The sequence below is a fragment of the Ciconia boyciana genome, chromosome 5 (assembly GCF_034638445.1).
Source record: "Ciconia boyciana chromosome 5, ASM3463844v1, whole genome shotgun sequence".
Taxonomy (NCBI): Eukaryota; Metazoa; Chordata; class Aves; order Ciconiiformes; family Ciconiidae; genus Ciconia; species Ciconia boyciana.
In genome coordinates, this window is record NC_132938.1 from 3,452,403 (window position 1) to 3,464,782 (window position 12,380).

Consider the following 12,380-nt stretch of genomic DNA (forward strand, 5'->3'; position numbering starts at 1 on the left):
GCACACAGCATCTCCAGCAACCACTGCGACTGGAGTGCACGAAGGCACTGAGCAGGGCGAGCCAAAGCAAAACCCGAGCCAGCTACAGCTTCCAGAGTCTTATGGGCTGCCTGTTCCCACCAGCTGCCTGCTGCTGCTTCCAGTCACCCTCCATCATGTGAAGATGAGCCCATGGGGAAGCCTTGTTTCTGTGCTGGTAACTCAACCATTAAGGAGAAGAAGAAAGATGAGGCCAGCAGACGCTATGGAAAAACAAAGCTCTTTTGTCAGCTGCCTCCCGAGAAGAAAGCTGGGAAGATGGACTTGGGAGGTTGCAAATGTGATCATCATCTCTGCTTTTAACCATGGGGCTTTCCCTTATTGAAACATGCACAGCCTTCCACAGCTTCTCCAGGTTTGCTGCTGTGCCTGAAACCACTCCGCAGGAGGTCAAACCCTGTGGTCCCTGCTCCCAGGCATGCTCTCGGCTGAGTACTGCCTTCCCGCAACAGGAGATGTTGCCCTCTCGTGCCCAGGGCAGCGGAGACCCAAGGGAGATGCCACCAATGCCCAGCAGTGGTGCTTAGCGTGGCTCACTCGGCATCCAGCTAACCCAAACGACCGTTCAGCATGAGTTGTAACACCATCACATTGCTGATTTCAAGAAGTTCCTTCAATTCACATGCATTTTTTCGAACCTTCCCATGTGGAACATTCCCATTTAACATGGGAAAGTTAAATAAAAATAAGAAAAAAGGCGTGACTGAAAAAAAATCCTTTTAGTATTAAATAGGAGATGCTTTCCAAGTGACCCAAGAGAGGCAGAGGTCAGCCGTGACCAGGACGTACCTGCAGTGCACTACTATTGCTCCTGCGTATTGGGGATTACATGTCTTCACTTTCTTCAAGAACTTCAGCATCCCGATGGGGGTGAAGGGGACCCCGAAGTCAGGCCAGCTGGTGAAGTGGAACTGAGTCACCAGGCGCTGAGGCTTCTTGTTCGTGACGTCGCCAACCTGAAGGGGAAACGTGTATTCAGGCTAATGATAAATACTCAGATTTCCCTTCTTTCCCCAAAAGCAAGGGCAGAGAGGGAGCTACAGCCCCAAGACTGAGCTGGACGGCTTAAGAAGCACTAGCATCCACAAGCTGAAAGGGCACGGACACAGGCTCCGGAGCCAAATTAGTCTCTAAAAGCATGACATTTTAATCACTCAGCATCACATCCCGCATCCTAAGGGTGAGAGATGCCAGCCTGGCCTCGGCTGTGGCTCCAACCTGGCAGAAGCTGCCGTATTTTATTCCCAGAGGGCTCAAACAGAAGCCGCTGCTCCATCCTTTCCCACACCTCTGCCCACAGCATCCTCAGTTAAAGGCAGAGGAGGAAACCACCCACGTCCAGGCTGTAGGACTGAAGGGTGAGGCTCAGGAGAACCCTAGTCAGGGTCCAGACAGGTTTCCAATTGCCAGCTCTTTCTTGCCTGCCTCTGAGAGCAGCAGGAAAACAAACAGAGTGACTAAAGCATCCAGAGCCTCCTCGGAGGACGAGAAAATGTAGCGACAGATGGGAAAGCAATCAAAACCAACACATACGGTGCTGGATTTTGTCTCAGCTCATGGGATAAATCTGATTATTTGCAGGCATTCAGTATCTGCGGGTGAGAGCAGGAACTGATACTGGTAAGAGCAAGTGCTGGAGTATTACAGGACTGAATTTCAGCCTTGGCATCCACCAGCTTCCCTGCTCTCAGCACAGCCATGCTGGTACCCACTGAGAACGGGCTCCCGGGTGTTTAAGGTGAGTAAATTCTTAATAGCTCTGGTTACAAATGGACCTTGGGGTCATTTCATCCCAACTCTGCTCTCACGGCACCTCGGAGGAATTGAGGAGCACACCAGCGCCTGTTGGATGGCCAGGGCAGAGAGGGGAGGAATGGGATGGGATGGGATGGGATGGGATGGGATGGGATGGGATGGGATGGGATGGGAGACGCGAGCCTTGGCACCTGCTGGATGCAGAACTTCCGCACGGTGTAATCCACCAGGACGGTCACATCCTCCACGGACACTCGGATGTTCCCGTACGTCCAGCAGCCCTGATCCGGCCAGTACTGAGCACACTTACACTGCGGAGAGAGAAAATGGGCGCAGGTGAGCTCTGGTCCCCTGCAAGCCTGGGACCGGCTCCAAGACATGCTCACGGGCATGAGATGCACTGGATTCAGTTGAAGTTGGGTTAGATACCAGCCCATGAAGCCTTCTGGCACCTACTTCTTTCCTCTCTTTCAGGTTGGTCACCATGACAATTGTCGCTGTGTTTTGCTCCCAAATCATCCTCCAAAAATCGTTCACTGTTTCTTCCTTTGGTCCTAAGGGGAGGGTAAAAAGAAATGTGGTCTTTGGGATCAACCCCTCAAGTGCTGAGACCAAAACCCAGTGTGTGAAGTCACACGTCGTGGATGATGCAACACATTTTTTGCCAATAGATGTCAGCACAAGAGGTGTTTTGGTGCCCGGGAAAGTCGGCTAACCCAAGGAACAATCCTATCACACAAGAGCTTGGCTTTTTGGATATGTTTTATGATGAGGAATTCTGGTTTTAGCCCAAGAAGGGGAAATTGGACAAATGGAGCACGGAAACGACTTGCCCGAGATCACCCAGGGAAACTGCGGCCGTCACAAGTAGCTCGCAAAAGTCCTGTCCCCGAGCCTTGTGCTTGAACCACGGGATCCCATTTCAATATAGCACAAGAATAGTTACCTGCTGCCTGCCAGACAAGGAGCTGACTCAGCCTAGACCTCCCTCACCAAACCTGAGGCTTAGGGTGAGCCAAGAGAATAGCAGAGCCAAAGCTTTACCCCAGCCTGGTATCGCTGACGGACCTGATCCAGCCTTCCTTCTCCAGCAAGAGCCAGGTAAACTGGCAGGTGATGTCCTAACCCACTTGCAAGTCAAGAGTGGAAATATAAAACACCTCCCACGGGCAAGTAACGCCCTTTTGCTGACATGAACCCCCCTGCAAGTGGGCATCTTGGTTTTAGGGACATGTTTGGACCGGTACAAGGAAAGCAAGAGAGCTGGAGGGCTACGGATGGTGCATGCAAGCCGGTGATGCACTGGCTGGGAGCAACTGAGCTTGGGAAGACTTGTGATGCTTGTTGCTCTCAATAGCTAAACAGTCCTGCCTCCCTTCTGAAGAGCACAGTGACATATCTCTCCAAGGGCACAAGCCTACGTTATCGTCTGCTGAGGTTTAAAAAGGAGCAGAAATGAAACCGGATCAGTGTGGTGCTCTCCATAATAACAACAGATTTGGGGAATTTAATGAAGCAGCTCACTGGCAATATTTCCAGAGATACCAACCGCCGGCAGCTGTGGGCTAGGGTGGAAGGACAAGGCTCAGGGAAGAAATGCTCTGACACCCTCCAGCAATCAGTATTGCACAGGTAGGGCTTCTCTTCCTCCTCCAACACATCCAGCACTGATCTTTGACCGGGAAAACCATTTTGGGAACAAACTGTGGACCAGCCAAGCCTCCTTTTGACCAGGGGAGCTCTGCAAGGCACTGTGCTGTGGTTAGACTGGCACAGCTTTGCAGAGCAGAAGGACCCCAGCCCAACTGCCACCAGACAGAGCTACAGGAATAACCATGCGTTTACCTTGTGCAGCAATGAACTTGTTTTTCTCTTGGTACCCCTACAGAGAAAAGGAGAAAAAGGAAGACAAATGAAAGATGAGTCTTTGTCTAACACAAGAGTCATGAAATGCATCTACATCACTAATAAACAGAGCCATCACCTGCTCTGTTGCTCACTCCTCCCTGTGCAGAGAAGGGGCTGCAGCCTCCAAGGGAAGAAACAGCACCGACAGCAGAGCAGAAATAATGGAAAATCCCTGTGCAAAGAGTCCCTGTCCCGGAGCAACACTCCCCATGCTCACGGAATGTGGGAATGACCCCACTTGTTGGCACAGAGCACTACTGAAGTGGTACCCGACAGCCCTCCTGCTGCGATCAGACCCTGCATCCAGAGCATCAAGTGAAAATCAGGATTAATCTTCAGGAGCTCGGGCTGTTGAACTCATGGGAATTGATTTTGTGTGTTTCCTAATGGATATTTATTTATTGCTGAAGAAAGTAAAAAGCTCTTTTGGGTCTTGCTTTTCTTCAAGTGCCTCCATCTCTCTCAAAGTCTACTTCTTCGTATTACCCTTTCAATTTATTTGAGCTATATGGTGATAATCATATAGGACCCATCTCCTCCTAGGAGCAGAGCAGGGCAACGTTGCTTCTATTTTAGCTGGGTTCCTTAATCTCTTTTTCATCCCCTTCCCATGTCCAGGCCTGCAAGCTGGGAAGTACCGATGATTAACCAGCCACACCACTCATCATCCGTTAATCAGAAATCCCCAATTCCTGCAGGAATGGTTCCCAAAGCCCTTCCAAACCAGCCGGCTCAGCTTTGCAGCACCCCAAGGAGTGAGAGTGCTTCTCATTATTTTAGAAGCGGGGAAAAGAGAGTTGGGAAGAGGTGGGACTATGGCAAAGCAGCTGAGCAAGGGCAGAGCTGCAGCTCGAATTTGAGTTCCGGCTCTCAGCCTCTTACTCCAACCACGCTCATCTGGGCTCAAGGCGCGGAGCGAAGTGCAGTGAGCTCTACCACGGCCGCACAAAGGTTACGAGATCAAAAACCAGCATAATTCATTGCTCCGGAGGAGCTGGGGAGATGTTAATGCAGGAGGTAGTCTCTTAACCATCCTCTCCCAGGTACAAGTCACACCCATAAAGGCCCCACGCTCTTGGTGGGAGCAGGCATTGCCGGCCGGGGCGCAGCCGGTGGGGATTTCCCCTTCAAATCACAAAACTCACATTAATGAAGGAGGCGTTGATGTAGTCGGAGTCAGGAACTCCCTCGACAGGAGTCAGGTGAACCCTGGAATGATCATCTGGAGGAAAATTAAAACTTTGCATTAAAACCAATTCCCTCCACGTAGCTGATATCTGGCGTAGCGAGAAAGCCGGGTGTTGGAGCGGAGCCTGGGCTCGCTAGCTCCCCCCCAACACAAACACCTTTATGCCCCCAAATTCTTCTTGCTTAAGCCTGGAGAGGTGCTAGACCTCGCCCAAGGAAGTTTTTCTTCTGCAGAGTGCACACGTTTGAGGAAGCCCCCGAGGCAGCCCGCCACCCCATGCCACCCAGCAAGAGCTGGACATTTTGACATTTCCCATCCATTTAATTTTCCATGGCCTCCCGGCTGCTGACGGCTGCAGGGACCTCCTCCTAGTAGCTATCTAAAGCTAAAGCAGATGCAGCCACTCATCTGGGAGGTGAAATGAGCTCAACCATGTCCTTGCCCATCCCCAAAACAGGCACAGGGAGCCCCGGCAACAGCACCGGTCATGCCTGCCCCCCGCCCAACATGCTCTGGTACCTACAGGGCAAAATGTTGACGTATCTGTTCTTCTCCTTGTTCTCCTCCTTGGAAGCAGCTTCACATGTGGCCTGTATGGGACATGCTGGGAGAGCCTGCAAGAGGCAGAAAAGGGGGTTTTCCATGATGCTCTTACTCACGGCACAGCAGTAACCACAACGCAACTGGCATGTCGGCGCATGACGCATCCGAGCATCCCATCGGAGGGTGGTCGCCCTTTGCTGGCCTCCAGGAGGTAGGTGAGCAGCAATCCCTTGTCCACCTTCCCCTTTGGACGTGTCCCCAGCACCCACACCCCTCAGCTCCACCCCAACACCAGCTCCTTGTCCCCACCGAGCTCAATGTGACCATTTATCCAGCCTGAGCTGGACCAGAGAGAGCAAATCCCTTCCAAACCGTGATATTTGGAGTTTCAGAACCCACGAACACGAGGTGGCAGCAAAGCCTCCGACACCAAACCCACCAGCCCAGCGATCAAGTTGCTCACTTCTGCCCACGGAGCCTCCTGCTAAGATTTCCTCCATTAACAGTGACCCGATTAAAGCCCCCATCGCCTGAGCGCAACCAGCGATGAGAAGGAGCACCCATGCAGGGAGTTATTCTTCATCCAGCAGCGCCGGGCACCTTTGGGTTGGGGGGTGCTGGGGTCACAGGCGATGCTGTCCCGGTCACGGCAGCCAGGCTGCACGCTCGAGCAGAGGAGGTGCATGCCCAGCACCATTATTCCACGTCCTCTTTGAACAGCGAAGAGGATGAGAAGGTATTGGAGGTGTTCACCATCCCTTCCTCCAGCTGACAGGACAGATGTGCTTCAGCAACAGAACTCTTCAGGGCAATCAAGTATTTATAACCCCCCAAAACCCCCTCCCCGGGCATTCATTGCACCTATTTAGTTTCATCGAAGCATGGCCAGGAAGGGCACCAAGTTGTGCAACAGCCGGAGAAAGTTGAGTGGCTTTTTATTGATCTTCTCATCATCCTCATATTGCCACATCGCATCTTGGACCTAAGGCTTAAGGTATTTGCAGACGACATCTTTGCAGTGCAGACAACCGGATCAACAGTGGGTTTTCTTTCATTAATTAGGCTGATGGAGAGTCCAGGTAGTTCAGCAGCTCCTATGTTACATGCTGTGACACTCCAGCCAGTTATTTAACTTTGTCCCCTACCTCATTACTGCTCTGCCTATTTTTGTATTGCCAAGGTGAAACAGGTTTATTGTCACAAGAAGGTGCAGAGCTCAGCAACGTCAGGAAGAGCCATCTCAGAAGAAATGCTCTGGCATCGTGGGATAAGCACAATACTGGAATCATTACTCACTGCTGATGGTCCTATAAACTGCCATCATTCTGTTTCAGGGTTAACAACTCATTGAAACAGATGGGGTCATTTCTATCTCTCTGTCAGAGCTCTTGCTTTGGCTGTTTGTGGATTTAAGACAATGACAGGGCACTTGACACGCCATTCATGCTGGCAATGTCTCCCTCGTAGCTGTGAGGACTGGGAGGAGGGAGGCAGTGCCTGGGAGGAAAGCAGCAGGCAGGGAAGCTCTGGAAAACCCCAAGGCATCCAGGACACTTCCTGAACCCTGAAAAACATAACCCCGTAGCGCTGCTTGCTAACAAACCTCTGCTTTCTGTAGTGAATGTGAGGGGTAGCGGCTTGCCCACCATCACAGCAGATTTAGGACCAGAATCAGTCCTCCTACCCTGCAGCCCTTTGAGAAACCCCTGAGGACCGCGCAGATCATAATTCCCTCCGTGAAGCTCCCAGATAAGCTCTTCTGAAGCACGGCATCCAGCACCAGCACCGTTATTTTATCGACTCAATTACCCCCTGGGCTGATGTGCCGTCCCCAAGCCAGGTACCACTGCACGCTGCAGCTCCTCTCTGATGTACCAGACGTTTTGTCCCTGCTCTACAAAGCGAGACCAGATTTTTCCCCGCTGTGCATCGTAAGCCCGACGCTGAGAGCAGTCTGTGGGATTTAAGGGCAAGAAGCAAAGGCACTCACGTTGAACTCCTCCCGAAAGAGCTTGTTGTCATCTGCCATCCGGCGGTTGATCTCCTCTTCCAGCTTATCGACGGGCAGAGGTGGGTATTTACGATTGGTGCTGGGGGAGCGGGCGAGCAGCGGCATGCTCTGAGGCTCTGCAACGACACCCATGCATCAGAGGTGCCCACCCAGCCGCTCCCTGTGCCCAGCACTCATCCATGCCCAGGTGGGCACAGGGACCTCACGCACCCTGGGCTGTCCACTTTTAGGGCCACCTCGCATCCTCACTGTCCTGTATTTTCATAGAATCACAGAATGGTTTGGGTTGGAAGGGACCTTAAAGATCATCTAGTTCCAACCCCCCTGCCATGGGCGGGGACACCTTCCACTAGACCAGGTTGCTCAAAGCCCCGTCCAACCTGGCCTTTTGTTCTTCCTACGGACAGTGCACAAAAATTTGGGGATGCTACGATAACGTGAAACTCTTTCAGCACCCTGTGGTTGAGTGTTATGCTGTCTTAGAGGCAGCGTAATGGAGACCAAGTCTAACAACCCCATGCAACGCTACAGGCTTGGGGAAGAGTGGCTGGAAAGGTGCCCAGCAGAGAAGGACCTGGGGGTGTTGGTTGACAGCCGCTGAATATGAGCCAGCAGTGTGCCCAGGTGGCCAAGAAGGCCAACAGCATCCTGGCTTGTATAAGAAACAGTGTGGCCAGCAGGACTGGGGCAGTGATCGTGCCCCTGTACTGGGCACTGGTGAGGCCGCACCTCGAATGCTGTGTTCAGTGTTGGGCCCCTCACTCCAAGAGAGACATTGAGGGGCTGGAGCGTGTCCAGAGAAGGGCAACGAAGCTGGGGAAGGGTCTGGAGCACAAGGCTGATGGGGAGCGGCTGAGGGACCTGGGGTTGTTCAGCCTGGAGAAAAGGAGGCTGAGGGGAGACCTCATCGCTCTGTACAACTGCCTGAAAGGAGGGTGTAGTGAGGTAGGGGTCGGTCTCTTCTCCCAGGTAACAAGTGATAGGACGAGAGGAAATGGCCTCCAGTTGCGCCAGGGGAGGTTTAGACTGGATATTGGGAAATTTTACTTCACTGAAAGGGTTGTCAAGCATTGGAATAGGCTGCCCAGGGAAGTGGTTGAGTCACCATCCCTGGGGGTATTTAAAAGACATTTGGATGAGGTGCTTAGGGACATGGTGTAGTGGTGGGCTTGGTAGTGTTAGGTTTACGGTTGGACTCGATGATCTTAAGGGTCTTTTCCAACCAAAATTATTCTATGATTCGAAGTCATCAATATGGGGGGATGAAGACCACCTTGCTTTGAATTCAGACTTCACTCTCACTCATGTGAAAATTTTGGCACCATGACTGTGACATAACTCCCAGGTGGACACAGCAAAGGGAGCTGTGGTTCCTCAGCAAAGCCAAGAAAGGCCACACGAGGGTTATAGCAACACAACCGACAGTTTATGAAGTTCACACCTTTGCTTACAGCAACGTAAAACCGGGGTAGGGAAGGGAAGGTCTTAGCTGCCAACGTAAAAAAAAGGTGCTGATTTTAAGTTAGCGCTTGCTCCGAAGGCATTTGGTTTATGTGGAGGGAGCTCAGAAAAAGGATCTGAACCGAGTCAAAGAGGTGGTGGCTCCTCTTCAGCTCCTAGTTTGGTCCCTCCATATGGACAGAGATGCCCAACTTCAGACCCTCAATGGGCAGCTCTGGCTCGAAGCCAGAAAATGAGACAAGCTCAGGGACAGAAGAGTTTACACATTACAGCAGGCTTGCACAAGACGTTAAAATTGCATTTATGCATCTTTAAGAGGTCCCAAAAGGTTTTTATAAAGAAAAACCAATGTATTCCCTGCTTTCTCTCAGAAATGTTAGTTTGGTGCCTACAGTTAGCGTGAAGATTTGCACGAGAGTTTTAATCAGCCATCATCCTAATTTGAAAGGGTAGAAGGATATTAAATTATTCCCCAAAGATGTGTTTTTTCAAAAAAAGTTCTTATTTGAGTCAAAGAGATATTGTGAAAATTCAAGAGGAAGGTGAGTAGTTCGGTGCTGGAAGTGATTGCACATTTTAATAAACCACTTGAGGGCAAACATTTTATCGCTGGAATGAAAGTTGGGAAATAAGTTTTCATTCTATAAAAGTTTGCCAGAATCATGGAAAACAGCGAAAGTTCAGAAGAAGCAGCAAATAAAAATGTAGATGAAAAAATACTTTCCTACAAAAATATGAGGTGGGAGAACAAAGCTGTGGCATCCGGTCCACTGAGTGCTCAGGCGCTGTCACTGCACCGGGCTCAGACTGCGACAGTGCCACATCCACGGGCTTTCCTGGACTTTTACAGAGGTCTTCTTCTGGTGTATAAAATTTATATCATTCTGGTGTATTTATATTTATTCTGGTGTATAATATTCATATTCCACCAGGAATAATATAAATATACACTCAGGACCGCCTTCATATGCCCCTCCAAGACCATACTTAAAGAGAACACAATCTTCGTATTCCTTTTTATTCCTTTGCATTTCCAGCAAACCACCTTTGCAAAACAGTATTCGGCAAGCGTGCTCCCATTTCCATTCAAGCTGGCCAGTAAAAGATGTCACTGGGTATGACGTTGGCCACATGTCCAACAAGTTGCATGCGTCTCATTGCCGTGTTGGAAGGAGTGGGAAAGGCAGAATGGTTAGCAGACCAACTTGGGTAGCTCTGCGCTGCCCAGCGAGCCGCCCTGGAGGGCATAAACCAAACCTGCGTTTGCCACTTCAAGGGTTTTATGACAATTTTGTAATTTTATACAATTTTTAGGAGAATTGCTGGTTATTTCACTAGCTAACTTCGGCTGATTCCAAGAGGGGGGACAAAAAACCCCCTACACTATTCTGTTGTTATTCTGAAGAACGTTTGCATTGACCCGTTTTGATGTGAATAAAGCTTATTCCTCCTGTGAGATGCATTTTTGCTCCCCGTGTCACACCAATGCGGGCCTCACCTGCATCATCCGTCCGGCCGTTGGACAATCGAAAGGAGTTGGAGTGACTCCCTGCTTGCTTGTATTTCTTGAACCTACAGAAGACAAAGGAGGGGAGAACGTCAGTAGATACCCACCAAGAAGCCCAAGTTACCTTCTGGATGACAGATGCAGCCACGAAGGGCTTTCCTCGCTTGCTTATGGCTTGGTGAACTAGCTGGTGGGTCCAAGAGGCCACGGGACCTCTAAAATCTTGCCTACGGGTGTAACTTTTAACTGACCACGTCTGGAAAGGCTGCAAGAGGCCAGGGCAAGGTGAAAGCCAGGAGGAGAAGCTTTGAGGCTGCTTTTTATGGAGAACACCCTAAGGAGCTGCTGCTCCACAGGCTGATTCAGCAAAGCACATAAACCCCAAGTTGATCCGTCCTTCTGCAGCAAAGCCCTTCTCCGTGTGCTTTTAACTTGAAGCAGATGTTTATGCTCCATTTGCCTGAAGTTAAGGGTTTTGCTGAATCACCGGGCAGGCAGCGGCAAACAGAAACCCTTTTTTTAAGGGCTGGAAGCCAGGTGGGGAGGACTAACACTCTGCTGCTGCCGAACTCCCGAGGCAAAACGATCATCAGGTTCACTGCTGCGAGTGCAGGCCCGGAGCCAGGAGACGAAGGGAATTTTTCCATTGCTAAGGAAATGTTTGGTTTTTTTTTTTTTTTGCATATTTAATCACCAAAATGGTGAGTAAATTAAAATGTTTACTGCAGGTGAATAAACACCCTCTTCTAGCTGAGCAGATATGCACTCAGGAGCTGGGAATGCTACATTCTGAGCAGCCCAGATGCTTGGATTTTTTAAAAATGGATGTAAAAGGGCTCTGTTATGTTACAGTTCCAGCTACAGCATCACTTAACGCTCCTAACAAGCCCCGGTCGTACACCACCTTGCAGCGGAAGAGGCACAGGCACGACGTACAGGTCTGGTACCCAAGGCAGAGCTTGGCTCTGGATGTTGGACGTTCCATATCAAGACGGGAACCCAGGAATAACACACCCGGTTATACATGCAAAGGACTTCCCAGCATGAGCGCTGTGTTCAGCTTCCCTGGATTACTCAATCCAACACCCTTAGCCTTGCAAAGAAACCTTACCTGCTTTTTAGCTGCACTGATAGGACTTTAGCTTAATCTATCCTACTAAATGTGACATTTTCAGTAGCAGAACAGGCATCGCCCCACACAAAGATCAGCTTTATAGAGAAAGGAATAAGCATCACTTACTAGATAACCCCAAACCTAATTTTCATTATCCTTACAGGTTTCTTTTTAAAACACCGGCTGTGTCAGCCTTTAGCTTAGGGAACAGCACAAAAGGCTTATTCTTGTTCATTCAATAATTAATTTCTGTCAAACGAGGGAAGTCAGCGTTAAAACATCTCTTACCTTAACATGTACAGCACAATAATAATAAATACTATGACTAGAAGGGAAGACAGGGCCACCATCACAGCTATAATTGGAGTCTCATCTGCAATAGGAAAAGAAAGGTGTGGTTATCAACATCGAAAAACATCCAGCGCCGTCATTTAACAGGGCAGAGCTCTACAATTTCTGCTTGCAAAATAATAATAAAATAATAATAATAATAATAATGATGGTATCGAGTAAGGTTATGTTTGTCCAGCCTGACAGTGAAGACAGATGACAGATACACAACCTGAGTGGGCACCACGTATCTCAGATCCTCCGAAGTTAGATTAAAACCTGTAACTGCTATTCAAAGCACCTCAATCTTCTCTAAGAGTTGTTCGCTATGAAATTGTGACCTTGTAGATGAAAATAGCGATTGAGAAAGTTGCGAGTGGGCTATTTTAGGGGTTTCTTCTGCACAATTGAACGTACGTGGTTTTGGCTGGGATAGAGTTAATTTTCTTTATAGTAGCTGGTATGGGGCTATGTTTTGGATTTGTGCTGGAAACAGTGTTGATAACACAGGGATGTTTTAGTT

At 49.7% G+C, this 12,380-nt stretch overlaps 1 protein-coding gene across 5 annotated transcripts in view; it reads right to left on the bottom strand.

Moving 5' to 3' along the window:
- Positions 1-12,380, bottom strand: part of PTPRA (protein tyrosine phosphatase receptor type A) — a 132,209-nt gene that overhangs the window by 7,669 nt on the left and 112,160 nt on the right. For all 5 annotated transcript variants that reach the window (XM_072863356.1, XM_072863354.1, XM_072863355.1 and 2 more), the window contains 9 exons: positions 11,816-11,900; positions 10,405-10,478; positions 7,425-7,561; positions 5,415-5,505; positions 4,848-4,924; positions 3,640-3,676; positions 2,251-2,348; positions 1,986-2,105; positions 829-995 (listed from right to left, as the gene is read on the bottom strand). In XM_072863356.1, coding sequence (XP_072719457.1) covers positions 829-995; positions 1,986-2,105; positions 2,251-2,348; positions 3,640-3,676; positions 4,848-4,924; positions 5,415-5,505; positions 7,425-7,561; positions 10,405-10,478; positions 11,816-11,900 — 886 coding nt within the window. The remainder of the gene's footprint in view (positions 1-828; positions 996-1,985; positions 2,106-2,250; positions 2,349-3,639; positions 3,677-4,847; positions 4,925-5,414; positions 5,506-7,424; positions 7,562-10,404; positions 10,479-11,815; positions 11,901-12,380) is intronic.